The sequence below is a fragment of the Pieris brassicae genome, chromosome 8, assembly GCF_905147105.1.
Source record: "Pieris brassicae chromosome 8, ilPieBrab1.1, whole genome shotgun sequence".
Lineage (NCBI taxonomy): Eukaryota > Metazoa > Arthropoda > Insecta > Lepidoptera > Pieridae > Pieris > Pieris brassicae.
Genome location: NC_059672.1, coordinates 7,286,953 through 7,303,071, shown reverse-complemented (window position 1 = coordinate 7,303,071; position 16,119 = coordinate 7,286,953). Strand labels below are relative to the sequence as shown.

At 34.7% G+C, this 16,119-nt stretch overlaps 1 protein-coding gene across 7 annotated transcripts in view; it reads right to left on the bottom strand.

Moving 5' to 3' along the window:
• Positions 1-361: 361 nt before the first annotated feature.
• Positions 362-16,119, bottom strand: part of LOC123712851 (atypical protein kinase C) — a 174,883-nt gene continuing 159,125 nt past the window's right edge. For all 7 annotated transcript variants that reach the window (XM_045666176.1, XM_045666175.1, XM_045666174.1 and 4 more), the window contains 10 exons: positions 11,439-11,524; positions 10,449-10,648; positions 9,490-9,646; positions 8,818-9,038; positions 7,265-7,445; positions 6,139-6,351; positions 5,214-5,381; positions 4,875-4,990; positions 4,512-4,635; positions 362-3,709 (listed from right to left, as the gene is read on the bottom strand). In XM_045666176.1, coding sequence (XP_045522132.1) covers positions 4,548-4,635; positions 4,875-4,990; positions 5,214-5,381; positions 6,139-6,351; positions 7,265-7,445; positions 8,818-9,038; positions 9,490-9,646; positions 10,449-10,648; positions 11,439-11,524 — 1,430 coding nt within the window. In that variant the 3' untranslated portion in view covers positions 362-3,709; positions 4,512-4,547. The remainder of the gene's footprint in view (positions 3,710-4,511; positions 4,636-4,874; positions 4,991-5,213; positions 5,382-6,138; positions 6,352-7,264; positions 7,446-8,817; positions 9,039-9,489; positions 9,647-10,448; positions 10,649-11,438; positions 11,525-16,119) is intronic.

Sequence of the window (16,119 nt, the reverse complement as noted above, 5' to 3'; positions counted from 1 at the left end):
ATCTGTACCTACGAATCGCTACGATGACGTAGCCTGAATCGCGCTAGTGTACTTATTAGACCTTAGCAATTGCGGCCTTCGAGCCGGCTAGTCAGTGGTTAAACTGGATGAGGATCCTCCATTTAGTTTAGAGAAGGACTATCCTTCTGCATTGGTGACTTCGACGTGAATTTCGGTGCTGTCATTTTATTCGTTGCTTTTTTAAACGAATTACAGTTACTTGAAAATTTAATACAAAGAGCTATTGTATATTTAGCAATTACCAGTAATTTCTATTCATGATATATTTATATAAGTTTCACTAGTTAATTATAGTCAGGAAGGGTTCGATGTCAGGAGGTATTGGAATAAAAAACGTGGCTCAGATTAATCTTCTTTATTTTATTTAAGCATAGAATAGTACAGTTTCAAGTCATCCAGTCTAATTTGACAATAAGTCGCAGTCACACCCCAAGCAGTCACAATCATAACAACATTATCTAATCGGTGATACAGAAGATACATTTATTAAAGTAATACCACACCTAAAGTAAAATGCGTAATCACAAAACACGTATAAAATGGCCGCTACGTTACACGAGCTAAAAACTTGCATTGTTATGCATAACAATAGTATAAAGGAAATGAAACAGTTCTATTGAAAAGATAAGGAATTATATTTCTATCAATAATGTATCCTTTATTTTATTGGTGGTAAAATAATGCAAGTCGCCATTTGTCACTGGCAACAACTAGACCAATTGGGATAAGTATATTAGAACTCCGAACTCCACAAAACCGTTTAAACTCTCGCAGCGGCCTTACTTTTGGGTATTTTCATGCAATAGAATACAAAAACTCATGTGATGTCATAAGTGCAAACAAAATGGAATGTTAACTTAAATAAGCCTACGAATATATTAAATACTTAATAGAAAATAACCACCGCACACAACAACGCAACAATCGCCAGCAACGTTAAAGGTTTGCCGAGGGAAAGCCGTGTAGAACGAATCACTAAATTATCGTGCAAAATGTCTAACGCTACACTATTTAGAATAGTTGTGGACATCCGTTCACGAAGTTTTTTATCTACTTTAACAATATTCTCCGATAACGAATGAATTACGATTTTATCAGTGCTCATTATTTTTAATTTGTAAAATTCGTTGGCTACCTAACGATTTCTATAGAAGAGGATCTAAGGAAGGGATTATATTTTAAGTGCACCGCACTGAAGTAACTTTATGAGGTATTTACTTCTAAGCTAAAACGATATTGTACGCTTTACATAATAAAACGGCGAGTATTGCATATATACACAACAGTAAATGGCAACACTGAGACAGCGGTCATATACAAAATTTACATAAGCGTACGGAAGCGTTATTGCGTGAAAATCTTTATGTACAATAACAACAATATTTCGGTATGCGATGATTCTAGCATTTACATAATTTATAACGTCGGAAATTTATTTACAGTATATTTTTAAACGCTTAAAGGTTATAATATTAGCCGTCTAACGTACTATCGCTTAAGCTTCAAATACTTTAAAAACTCTGATTCGAAGGACCATTTATGACCTTGGAAACAAAGAAAGGTCACGACAAACATATTTTTATGTACCTACTTCTGAATTGACCTTTCAAACATCTCAGTCATCTGTAGGAGCAACCCTCTTGATAACATCACTCTAATCACACAATTTTATCTCTTTTCCTCTCATTGTAATCACGAAAGAGACGAATCGAAAGCTATCACTTCGTAATAGGACAGCTTGAGCAATAATAGATAGAACCAACAAAGAAATGACGTCACAATAGCTAATACTCTACGATCTAGCTTACTCTAGGTCTACAATCGCGCGACGCGTGCGCATATGTCACTACTTTTAATTCCTTACGTGCCTCAGAGCAGAAATCTGCCGTACTTAAATACGTTTATTGCTCGAAAATTAATTTTTATTAGTGTTAATAATGGTAATATCGACTAATTTTATTTTTTTAATTTAGAATGGTTATTTTATTAACGAGTTTTTCTTATAGAAAATCTCATAATCCTATAGTACATCAATCGTTATGTACAGCGTTATCGTACCAAAGTCCACTTTGGTAAGTTTATATCGAAATTATTATATAGTAGGAGTATACCTAACGTGCGATTTTGACTTTCAAACCGCTTCAATATTTATTATAGTTATTTTATATAAAACAAAAAAAAACAAGTTTAAAAGAAACATATTGTTTAAACATAAAATTTAAATAAAAATTATCGTAATAAGTATTACTGCGTTAACTGTGAAAATAGAATAATTACGTCGGAAATAAATAAATTTAAAATGGAAAATATAATACTTTTTCGGTTATTAAAGTCAAGTTTTCAAGTCTTTATCACACTTTTAATAAACATTCTAATACTATGTCGATTCTATGTACATAAAGCGAATTGTCTGTTGCAACCCGTTACGCACACAATCTGTTAACGCTGGAACTAGATGGATTTAAATATTAAATATTTTTATACTACTCTTATTCTATAAAGAGAATCAAGCTTTCGACTTGGTGCATTCACTTTCTATTTTTCAGAACGCGTAACTGAAATGGGAAGTGGCGAGTTGTAGCACTTGCAACACTGATTCTTGTAAATTGAATACAGCGCCATCTAGTAACGGTCCGGCGTTAACTTAATCAATGAGTATTTCAATTCCATTACCACGTTTCGGAATGTTTAGGCACTATTTAAGTACCAGTTATTCGAAATTACATACTTCAGGGTAAAAAATAAACGTATAACCAACTCTATGAAGAATTTGAACCTCGTATCATTCAAATAACAATGAAGACATAGATAAATGCCTGAAATATGTTTAATATCAATAAGAGTTCGAAAATGTTTTTTTTTAAATTAAATAGTATTTAAAAACCATTAAAATTTCTTTGAATAAAGTCGATAAAAATATCTTTATTAAGAGTTGGACTGAGACCAATAAGATAATTACAACAAAAGAATTTAACGATTGTTCAATTCCTCAATGACGTCACTAAAGTTAAATCCTTTCTTAGTATTTTGAGAAGAAAATTGAAGAGGTTAAAATGTTCATAAAATGTTTGTTACGAAATCTTAAAATCTAAACGAAACTAAATATAAAAAATCACAAAAGATCAGCATCAAATGTTACGTTACGTTTTAAAGATTTATGTGTGTGTTTAAAGTCTGATCGTTCGCCAAAAGACTGTTGTGTATTAGATTCATTTAAAAGTTCACCGCGTCTTAACAACACATAGTTCAATTGGCGTATACCGAGCGATTCCTGTGTTATATCCGAATACTGTCGAGATATACCTAATGGCGGTCGATGTAATGATTGTGATAAATCAGACATCTGTCTTGTTAATGGCTTAAAAGTCTGTTGTGTATTGTAAGACAGTGTATTACAAGACGGTGTACTATAAGACGACGTATTATGAGATTGTGTATTGTAAGACAGAGTATTACAAGACGATGTATTATAAGACAGAGTATTGTAAGACTGTGTAGTGATAGGTTGTTGTGTATGTTTACCGAATGATCGTTGCATTGTGGCTTGTTTGGTTTGTTGCGTGTGTTTCGTGCGTCAGTTGAGCGGCAAGCAGAACATGTGCTGCAATAGCGTGGGCTTGCGGGAAGGTCTCTCCGAACAGACCGAGTCGTAGTCTGATGATGACGATTCCGCGCTGTACCCGTACATCTGTACGGAAAAATGATATTAAACACAATTAGTAAAAATATAAGAAATTGACAGTAATTTTTGCAAATGACATTTATATTCTACAGAGTAACCAGGATAATACAGTCCATGAACTAGGTTTACAGTAATTACTGGTTGTACGGTTCCTGGGTCATTGGGATGGTTTAAATCATAGATGATTTTACTCGATATTAATCACTCTCGTACAACAATAGAATAAAAGCGAAAAAAATAAATGTCAATTGGTATATTACGAATTAATGCAATGTGACAGTTGAAGAGAGTGGATAAGTCTGGCTATTCTATCGGGGCGTAACTCCGACGAATTAGAAAATAGCCACGCTTTTAAAACTAAGAAATGTGAGTGAGCAAAACGTACAGTCTTGGGTAGTAGTACATAGTTGTTTTCCTGTACATATATAGGAAAACAACCTCCTACTTTATTATATATAATGGTCAGCTAAAATCATCACTAAGTGAAGCCTATAGCCTTGTATAGTTATAAACAAGAACATCCTGAAACTAGTGTAGGAACTGACAAGTAGTCTACCGACCGTATGTTATATGTTACATAAGAAATAAGAAAAAGTTTATTAACGGGTTTTATCGAAATAAATACATAATTCACATGAACAATGATTCGAGTGCTTTTCAGCAACCGTGTACAGCGATGATGATTTTAATTTTCTGTTATGTTTGTAAATAAAGTATATTTTGGTCCTTCGGGCCAGATTCTAACAAGTGACGTATGAATACATAAAACAGATAGTTTTAAATATAATAATGTATAAAAATAAACTACCTGCTTGTCGCCTGGGTGCAGCAGACAGGCGTGGTGTCACACGCAGTCCTCGAGGGACATGAGGAGTGGGTTCACGTATTCGAAGCCCTCGAACTCCGATTGGTCGATGTCCGCTATCTCGCTACTGGAATGGAGATTTTTATGATTAGATAAGAAATTAATGATTTTGGTACCAAACCTACCCTGTTTGGGAGGGTAACTAACGTAAAAAACGGTATGTTTCTTTTTATAAATGCTGTGCAAAAATAAAATAAATATTTAATATCAATTTCGGCCACATGTCTATACATTGCTTACAATTAACTGCCGCTGGCACTTCATTTAATCAATAGATATTAATAAAATAAAATATAAATAACATACTCTTTATCGGGCGTGAGTCGCACAGGCTCATCGGTGAACTCTGGTGGGAAGTTAGCGAGGTCCCTTTCTCCTTCCAGACGAGGTTTAAATGGTGGAACTACTTGTTTCTGCTCCAACTAAAACAACAAATTAATAAGTATCGCCGACTTCCTCAAGGTTATTTTTTATTTATGAAAAATTGTGATAAAAGATTTTAGGTCCCACCCATGCCTTTCCCACCAGGTTGGTTGTGGGTTTACACTAGTGGTATTCTTGAAGTTAAAAAGAATCCCTCCATACATAATTTTGCTGTACCTTCAAGTGTTTATGTACGAATTTAAGTAAAAAAGAAACACATACCATTTCCCATTCAATGCTCTTGAAGAACGGATGGTTAACGATGTCTCTGAAACCAGTGTCTCCACATCCAAGTCTCTCAACCGGATTCTTGTTGAGGAAGCCTTTCAGCACCGACGCAGCCTTCACGGATAAAGAACGCGGGATTCGAATCGTCTTTTCTAGAATCACCTGTAGTAATTTAATAGATGTGTTTTTTATTTGTTTTTCAAAGACCTTTTACTTTCTAGCGGGTTCTATAAAAATATTTCTAATTATTTACGATACACAAAACCAAAATGGCCAAGGCAAGAGTGATGCAGTGGGGTTACGTTAAGAGGCCTTTGATATAGAGTATAGAGATACCTGGGACTGAACAGACATAAATAACACGTGTCAACACAACATTTAACTTAATCACAAAATTTCGATATTTTTGGCCAAAATTTGACGAAGTTAAAAATTACATGAGAAAGTTTTTAATTTTCTCATTAAAGCGTTTCATTTTTAATTGAAAATGAAACGATTTAAATTAATATATTTATTGTTTTTATTAAGATGTATTAAACAACTTTCTGTTACGACTATCGGTTTTACGACCAAACATTAGTAGTCCCTTCGATGTCGTTTGACCGTTTTTCTGTTCGTTTCTGTGAACCACTAAACCACTAAACGTAAAATAAAGTTCAGGATAAGAACGATTTTTTTGTATATTCTAAAATGATAAATGCACGAACGTTATCACAGTTCATCCATTGATAAACTACCAACATAGCAAAAGAAAAAATCTCTATTTTATTTTGGAATAGCAGGAACTGCCAATGTGTCCCGACTGCCAAACCTGTATAGTCTAGATCGCGAGTATTCATAGAATCACATCTATATTGTTAGTGTTACCAGCTATAGAAAAATATCAAATAAATAAAATGGACAACAAAAAATAAAATACCTGGAAGAGATAATCCTCAGTGTTCTGATCAGGGTTGTCAGCTGCGTGTGAAATATCGAAGGGAGATCTTCCAGCCAACATTTCATATGTGAGCACCCCTAAAGCCCACCAGTCCACTGAGAAGCCATATTCCTCCCCGCGTAGTATTTCTGGGGCAATGTAATTGGGTGTCCCGCAGAAAGTCGACGTTGTGTCGCCGGGTCTTACGCCCTCCTGAAAACGTATACATTGTGTAACAGTCTACGAATTTCAAACACTATTGAACCAATTGAAGTTTTTTTAAATAGTCAATCGGAACTGTTAGTTGAAGATATTTTAGTAATTAATCATTATATATAAGGTTCTCTTAAATAAGCGACGCTAGTTTTTATACAAAGTAAACTTTCGTTTATTATGAGAATAGATTTCACGAAATATTTATGATGATTTTTAATATTTAACTTTAACTTCCTCAGCCTATATATCAGGACTATATATTGTAAAAACAAATTCTAGACCGACAATCATTATGCCTTGCGATACATATTAGAATATTGACATGAAACATTGCTAAATCCTGTTACACGTACATTATAAAATGGAAGCATAACTTTTTGAATTTTTCGAAAACTGAGAGTCGTATGGAGATGATTCTTTTGGTCGAACAATTTAATAAACCATGCTAATTTTAAAATCAGTTCAACAGTTTTTGACATTTACACGCAATTTGGAAATTCAGTGTAAACTCTATGTAACGTTCCTCTATTTAACGACGAACTTCCTTAAGCTTCAAAATCAATTGGCTTTGGTTGGTTTACAATGATAACGACAACAATTGAGTAATAATGTACTTTTTAAGTTGGTAAAATTAGTAAAAACTGCGCAGCTGTGTACGTTCTTTCGTCGCTTTATTATCTTCGCCCGCAATGAACTCGTCTATCGGCATCATGCGTACGGAGTTTCTAAAAAAATTGTTCTTTTGTTTACAAATTGGGATTGGGATTGACATTACTAATAAGTAAGAGACGTGGATTATCTATACGTTTTTCGTCTCTCTGTAACGCCATAATGTACAGCGCCTTCAGTGCCGTTATATACAGTTGACACTGTATTTACATAACGTAATATCGCCATATTTTTTGCATACCTTGCACATTCCGTAATCAGTGAGCTTGATGTGTCCCTCGTGGTCCAATAAGACGTTGTCCAGTTTCAAGTCCCGATAGATGACGCCACGTTCGTGCAAAAAGTGAAGAGCGAGAGAGATCTCCGCTGCGTAGAACCGAGCGTGTTCTTCTGGTAAACGACGCTGACGCTGCATATGGAACCTTGAAAGACATATAATTTAAGCACTAGCTGTTCCACACATAGTTGCGTGATATGTATGTATAGTATGTATGTATATATATATATATATATATATATATATATATATATATATATATATATATATATTATAAAACATTTGAGTTTTTGTATGTATGTTTTCAATGTTTTCACACGATAGAAAAAACAGGCTAATATAATAATGTGTATATGGATTTTGAATGTAAGTGTGTATATAATTATAGGAAAGGAATGAATTAAAAACTAAGTAAAATAAAAAATTTGTGATAAAAAAAATATATCTATAGTCCGACTTTCTTAGACTTTCCTAGACTTTAGTAGACTTTCCACTACCACAAGATGGGTATACGCGAGTGAAACCGCAGGGCACTGTTAATATATAATATTTTGACCAGTGTTGATGTAATCAGTGTGCCATTGTGCAATCCCAAGCGTTCAAATCTTGGTGTTGTAACTTTGGAAGATTCTCGAACCACTGGCTGGCTCAAGTGGCTAAAGTCTAGAAGTTTACACCTTTGCAACGCAATCCAAGGTATGACATCGTTGTAGCCATAGATTCATAGACACACCAACGGGATGCATATTTTTCTTATTACGAGTATAATGCTTATTATATAGCGAGGAAACAGAACGCTGTAATAGTAGCTGTATCTGGTACTGGACAGGACGAGACTGACGGCCAACCTCCAGTTATGGGCGCGCTGTCGGCCTTTTAATAATTGGTACGCTCTATTTCCTAAATCGAATTGGTTCGGATATACTTCAGTGGGCAGCTGGTTCCACATAATAGGGGTTCGCGGCAGAAATTGACTTAAGTTGCTGCCAGTTGTGGAACGACGAATGTTATGGTGATACGGATTGTATTTAGTATTCTGCCTCGACATCCGATGATGAAACTCAGCTGCAGGTATCCGAAGAACTCTGAACACTCTCCATGGTAAATGCGGTAGAAGATGCAGAGAGATCCCACATCTCTACGCAACCCCAAGGGATCAATCTTCGATGAACAAAAGAACGAAAAAAAAAACCAAAAGAGATAGATCAGCTCGTTTATAAGAAACAGATGCTGCGACCAAAGCCCACAGAGTTGTAGCGGTTGAAAATGTTTATTTAGAAATATAAAAAAATCAATGGCGCTACAACCTTTTCGGGCTGGGCCTCAGATTTCTTCCTATTTCATGATCGTTTATGAATCGAATAGGCAAGTAGGTGATCAGCCTTTCGTGCCTGACGCACGCCGTCGACTTGGGGCTTGTAACTTTGGGTCTAAGGTAAGTCGGTTTCCTCACGATGTTTTCGTTCACCGTTCGAGCTAATGTTAATTTAGATATATAGTTTTTAGAAAATACTCACATAAGATCTCCACCACGTACGAATTCGATGACGAAGAACAATCTGCTTGGCGTTTGGAAGCACGAGTGGAGTCCCACCAGAAACGGATGGTTTGAAGCGGTCTCGAACACGTGTTTCTCAGTTTGCACCCAGTCGATGTCCTCGTCATCCGTCACCAGAGCCTTCTTTATCACCTTCATAGCGTACACGCGCTTGGTTCGCTTCAGTTCCACCATCAGCACCTGGAGAATAGGAATTTCAGTTTAAAATTGATATTTTACACAAAAACACAGAAGGTGTTCTCTGTTAGAGTATTTTGTATTTAGTGTTTATGGGTGTGTGTGGCATTGAGTTTATACTAAAAACATATTGAGGAAACTGGGATGGCTTAGCGTAAAATTGACTTCGTGGGACAGACACAAACGGCTGAGCACCAAGAAAAATGATCACGAAACAAATACAGAAATCTGACGCCAAGATCTTAGAGTCCATATAGGTCGTTTCAAATTATCAAACTTTATTATGTAAAGGTGCCGAGTTGAGTTGATGTCTCAACACTCATATGTTTTATAGATATTAAGCGTTTTATATATTTATGTGTATCAGACGAAACAGATACTGAAACCTGAAGACCATAGAGATACCATTAAATCATGATTCATAGGTAAAGCTATTACAAATTATTAGACCTACCTTAGCATAAGACCCTCGTCCAATAACCCTGATGAGCTCAAAGTCATCCAGCGAGTACTGCCTCTGCGAGCCCGGCTCCAAGTCTTCATTCCTGATGGTTGGAGGTAACGGCGCTGGTGGCGTCTCCGGAAGAGGAGGCTCTGGTTCCTCACGAGACCTGAAATTGGCATAACTATTTATAAGCATATACGTCAGAAGTAATGATTTGGCTGTTTCATATTATGTCTACATGTCATAGTCCCCTGTTAGTACAGCCATCTATGTTGAAGAAAAGGGTTTTTTTTACAATTCTATTATAAAAAGGGATGACCTTTAGTAGGTAACTCAATAAGATTTAAAATATTCAAACCGCAGTAAATTTGATAATGTACCTTACTAGATCTTATTCTTAATATAGTTTCGTAATTCATGAACAATTCCAATAATACCTTACTATTTTATACAATGCAATCAAAAAATAAATAACTAAATTTCTATCCATTTAGGTAATAATACTTGTCTTTTTTCCACTAAGTCAACAATTATATGTGATGTTAATGAATTATTTTTTTATATCAGTAATTTTATATCTTGCTGTCAAAAAGGCATTCAGAATACATTGGTAATAATGAGCGCTCATTATCGTCCTGATAATTAACTGGAATCATTAAACTAACAGTTTTAAGAGTAGTTAAAATCATCGATTCCAAGCATTAACCTAATTAAATTTAATTACCAATAAAGCTCCTTGGGATAGATCTGCTCCAGTTCAAACAATTTGTATGACTCAAAACTTGGCGATTAAAAAGAGTGGCAGAGTGTTTTTACCAGTTCTTTTTGCCCGATCTACGCACATCTTTTCTATTGACGTTCATAAGTGTACTTGGTTACCTATTACCAACGTTATTATGAGTTTTGAGATTGAGTTTAACCAGATCCAAAAGTACTATTTCGCAGTTGCCAAAGACTTGTTACTATACCTGACTGAAGGTGCTCTTCCCAGCGTGCTCTCGCCATTAGCGTCATCCTTAACCTCGATAGGATCAACGTGTTCATTTGAACAGGGCTTCTGCACCAGTTTGTGACACTTCTTATGCACCAGCAGCTTGCATTGGATGCATTTAAACCCTTGCCTGCCGAGACCCCAGATGCGGTCCTGACAGAAGGCACAGAAGGCTCGCTGGAAATTTAAAAGGATTTATGAAGGGATGGTACTATGTTTACATACATATACATATACAACTATCGTCTAAGTTTATTTAATTTTAGAATTACATATTTATTTCCTAGTCCAAACCAAACCAAAAAAACTATCCAGACATTTCAATTAATATTTTTGTTTAAATGAACTTTGGTCTGTGAAACCCGATCAAGCAATATGCGATCCTGGCGAAACATTTATTTATTACCACTTCGTTGCATTACAATATAAAACTTGAACATAAATATATGAAAACAACGGCAACACAACCACTGTGAGAAATAAAAAATGTATTAAATTAGATAAGGTAGGCCACTTTATATATATATAACAAATTATAACTCAACAATTCCTGTATTATTCTAGGTATTTATTTTATTTTTGCTCGCCAACATATTATGGTTATTAATAAATGATGACAATCAGATACTTATGAAAATGTTATATGATATATATGTGAAAATGGACTTAAAAGGCTAGGGTTAACTAGATCCATGCAACTTCCTCACAATGGAGCAGCCCGCAATATCGCAGCACAACTCTCGAGGGGACTCTTTGTATTGTCTCATGGATCGGCCAAGCATCCGCAAATATACGATGTAAATACATAATTATATAGAAATATAGCAAGCCAAAAGAACATAATAAAAATAAATAATTAGCACAGTGAGGTTGCTAAAACGACTCGGCGACAGGTCTCTATGGAATGGCTGAATGTCCACAGAGTAATTTTTGATCACAGTATTATTGTATTGTTAAATATACTCACTCTATTAAATCGTTTAGCCTGGAATATATGTCCGTTGACGCGGTACAGTTTCCGCCACCGCCGGGCGCCACGCCTGTATATGCTTCCTGAAACATACCGCACATATTAACATCTAGTCACATCTGCTTGACTTCTGGGCGCTTGGTTGCTTTTCTTGACTGACTAACATGAGTTAACATGAGACAACCAGTGGCGTTGGTGGGCCTCAGATCTTTATATAACTTTCATGATAATTCACCATCATATTCACAGCTTTTACCCGCATGTATACCGGGTTTCCTCACGATGTTTTTCGTTCGTTCGAGTGAATGTGAAATGCGCATATAGACAGCAATTCCATTGGTGCACAGCCGGGGATCAAACTTACCACCTCAAGGATGAAAGTCGCACGCTGAAGCCACTAAGCCAACACTGCTAAAAGTCAGTTTTTTATAAAGGTATTTCAGTTATAATAGACCTTTCTTTATAATTATTACCTTACGTCATACAAGATACTATATATATTTTATAATACTGTAAAATAAACTATATAAACCTACTATTTTAGATGTAGGTAAAAAAAGTGTCTAAAATGCAGTTTACAATAAGTGTATATTATATTTGTATGTTAAAATTAAATTAAGCAACTGTCTCAGTTCAGACTGCCACAATCCAGTCGCAAATATCTCAGGGAATTTACATTTCTTGATGAAATATAAATTTCAAAGGCTCCGTTATGAAAATGCAAGATGATATTAAATTTAATTAAGTTTTAATTAAGACTAAAGAAAAGTTACCTCCGAATGTAACTTTACGAACAACAGATTACAATTTCGTGATTAAAAGTTACTACAGTAATGAATTTAATTTCGAACCTTACTTGATATAAAGTGTAAAAATAGAACATAGGAACAGACTATCTTGTCCTTAATATAGACTGTAAGTAGTGTTACTGGACACTTATGTCAAAAACCCTTTTTTAGAAAATTAATCATTAGTATTAAGTTAGGCCAGATCGTAATGTTAAATGGAGTCTTAGAAAAGAAACAATTTATAAATTTAAAATTATAAGACCAATTACCAGCAAATAGATATATACTAAATGTAACTAATGTTTAAAGAATAATTTAGAAAAACTCTGATATATTTTACTAATAATGGAGTTGTTATTGTTCCTTTATATTAAGTATACATTGTAATGATGAATGAATTTTAGCACTAATAATTTAGAATTTATTATAAATATATATTTTATGTATGTGCATTCCGTTTTTAGCTTTTGTGTATATTTGTTTGGATATTATTCAGTGAGTACCTGACGGAATACTAATGCGAAAATAAATATATAAAAGAAGTCCAAATGCTTTAAACTAAAGTAGGGGCTTGCGTAGTAGTAGGGAAAATGACATAGAAATGGCAAGATCACGTCATTAGGGGTCATAACTTTATTCTCTTTGACCAAGGTTACAAAGTGAAATAGTAATCATCTTAATGGCTGGAAGCGCTAAGCTCTAATGTATCATTTTCTTTTCAAGAAATGTAATATTAGGATCACTTATGGTTTGTTATGATCAACAATAGTGATATTTATGTTAGAGATGACGGTCAGTCGGAGTAGTGACTTGCGTGCGTCTCTCAAGCCTGAGGTCACGCTTTCCCATCACGGCTGTGCAACAATGGATATTTCTATTTATATAACGCATTTAACCCACGCTTTTATGGTGATCACCTTCTATTAAGAAATTATGATCAAGAAACAGTTACAGAAATCTAAGGCCAAGAGCAAGGGTTGTTGCACCATATTTTATATTAAGGAGTAATGTATATGTGTGTTAGAATTTTAGAAAATAACAATCCAATAGGGTTGTGGACGGATGTATAATTTATCAAGTGCATTTGGGAGATGGTGTGGCTCTTATCCCTGGGACCGTAGATTCGTTTCCCGACACCAATGGACTTTCCGTCTATATAGGGCCGTTCATGTATTACGTAAGCAAATTTACAGAAATACATCTCCTTCCCCTCCTCTTATCAGCAAAAGGAAGCAAAGCTCTCAAAAATAATAGTACATAAACAGTACATACATTTCGCTTTTAATCATAGAAAATGTGTAAAAAGTAAATAATTACTGTTGACGTAATCACCAAATAACAAATTAAAGACTCCTGTACTGTGATTACGTGATACTCGTAGGGCCGGCATGCCTTAGACCAAAGGAAGTCAACGGTGTGTCACAGAAGGTTGATCATCTACATGCCTTTTAGAAATGATGACCGAATACAGAAATTTGAGTCCCAGACGTAAAAGATTGTTGTGCCATTGGTATAATTTCTAGATGGTTTATAAATATTCCAAAATGCTTAGTGAAAAGATTATATAAACGTTTTGAACAAATAAATTAAGGTTGTAAGACAGAATGAACATTCACTAATGCGATTTGCTCCGTCTCCAAGATACATTGTTTGTGTTACAATAAGTGTATGACATTTGCATAGCGCGCGTATTTGCCATTTGAAATTTGATTATGATAATTTGTTTTTGAACTTTCCTGTACATTTGCTGTCAGGCGAACTAATTAAATATCTAGTTAATTATTTATTACATTACCTAAACTGTGCAATGTGCTGCAGGGTCTGTAAACTCCTGATACGTTCAAAATGTTACTTTGCTATATTTGTAATATATCTTACTTATTAATTACTTATATCATAAGTCACAGATTATGCAACAAAAAACACGATGTCATTTGTTTTATGATGTCATCACCACGCAATATAATAGACATTTTACAGGTTGTAAGATGTCAATGTGACAAGTAAATTTGTCAGTAGTACGTAGAATCGGTCGTCGAGTATATCTGCGACATATGTGTAATGTCTGTCTGTCCTGTCTCTTTTATTTTCTATTCTTATGTTAATGCGGCTATAAATATAAAAAGAAGGTTTTACAACATTTTGTATAAAACGGAACATTTAGAATTAAGGCCAGACGGTGAAATTTAAATTATAACGAATTCACACACAAACAAGTCTGTGTAACATGTACTATTAAAATAGTAAAATAACATCATTTGCAAAATTCAAATTTATTCATTTAGGTACAATTATGAACGTCAAAAATAGAAATGTATATAATGCTTCTAATTTTACATACACTGCCAATTTTCAAATCAACGGCGTAGAACGGAACAGAAGAACTGGCAATAAACTCGCCGCCAATCTTTTTAATCGGCAATTATTGTTTTACACAACATTTGTAAAGAGCCGCAAACATTACATCATGTTCCACATGACATCTTGAGTAATTAATAATAATAAAATAAATTAAAAACAAAGATTTGTCCTTTATCAGCAGGAGGCATGGTGAAAAAGGAGTCAAATACATAGTCGAAATAACTAATATCACCGCATACACGAATTCAAGTACGACCAGTCACCACAAGGAGCACCCGTTCACGAGTATGACGCATGGCCAGTCATGCAGTGTCGTCAATCTGCAAAAGTTTACTAAGGAAAGGTACTTTAGCTTTGAAACTTTATCGAGATCACATCGGGGGTCATGGCCGTCATGAGCCGCCATGTTGTGATATAGCTTTACTATATTCTCGAGGAAGCGGCTATGGAGCAAATTATGTATGAGTCAATATGAGATCGTGAACAAACACGGACGTTACACCATACATCTTTGATGTTTCGATTAGCTACTTCTGTTTAATTGCTTTGTTATTCATGGCTACTGTATGCTCGTAAGGCGAAGTTAACTTTGTAGATATCGCTTCAACATAGGGATTATTAACGAGTGATTTTAAATCCTTGTTTGGCCTTCACACAAAATTTACAATAGTCTAATTCGTAAATTACATTTTAATTACGATTTTCCATATATTTTTTTATATAGTTATTTTGTTGTACATGGTCCTATTTCTCTTTACTTTTTAAGTTTTCTATATAATAATCAATTTTACGAGACACGAGGCAAACGAGCAGCTCAATATAATAGGCAAGTAGGTGATCAACCTCCTATGCCTGACACATCGTTGACTTTATTCTGATTTCAAGTCAAGCCGGTTTCCTCACGATGTTTTTCTTCACCTTTCGAGCGAAAGAAAGTCCATTGGTTCGCAGCCGGGGATCGAATCTAGGCCCCCAGTTATGAGAGACGCACTCTGAAGCAACTAGACCAACACGGCTCTTTGTGTTTATAATAATCAATCAATTATCAATTTAATCTTAACGAAATACCTAGTGTAGTTGGGTTCAATTTAAGACTATTCAGTTGATATAAACTACTCAAACAGTCAACACAAGACCTCCAGTAGTTACTATTTATAAGCCGGTCTTGGACCCAGAAAGCTGACTTTGACCCAGAATACGTGACATTTTCTCATTCTTCCCACTTAAATATTAAATAAGCGTACACTTTGAATAATTCCCGAGCGTAGACACTCTGTACCGTGCTAACATTTTTATAATATTTCTAATTAAAACCATGTTTAAAGAAAAAAGCTAATTATTTAGTTAAATCGAGACTATAGTTTCAGTTATCGGAGCTTGGAACTTATTTTATATTACAGATACATAATTAATAACTGTCTAACTTTTAAGTTCAGTTTTAAATAAACTTATATTAACATCTTAAACGCGAATGCAATGAATTATCTATAAAATTTAAAATACATTACAGTAGTTGTCAGCGAAACATC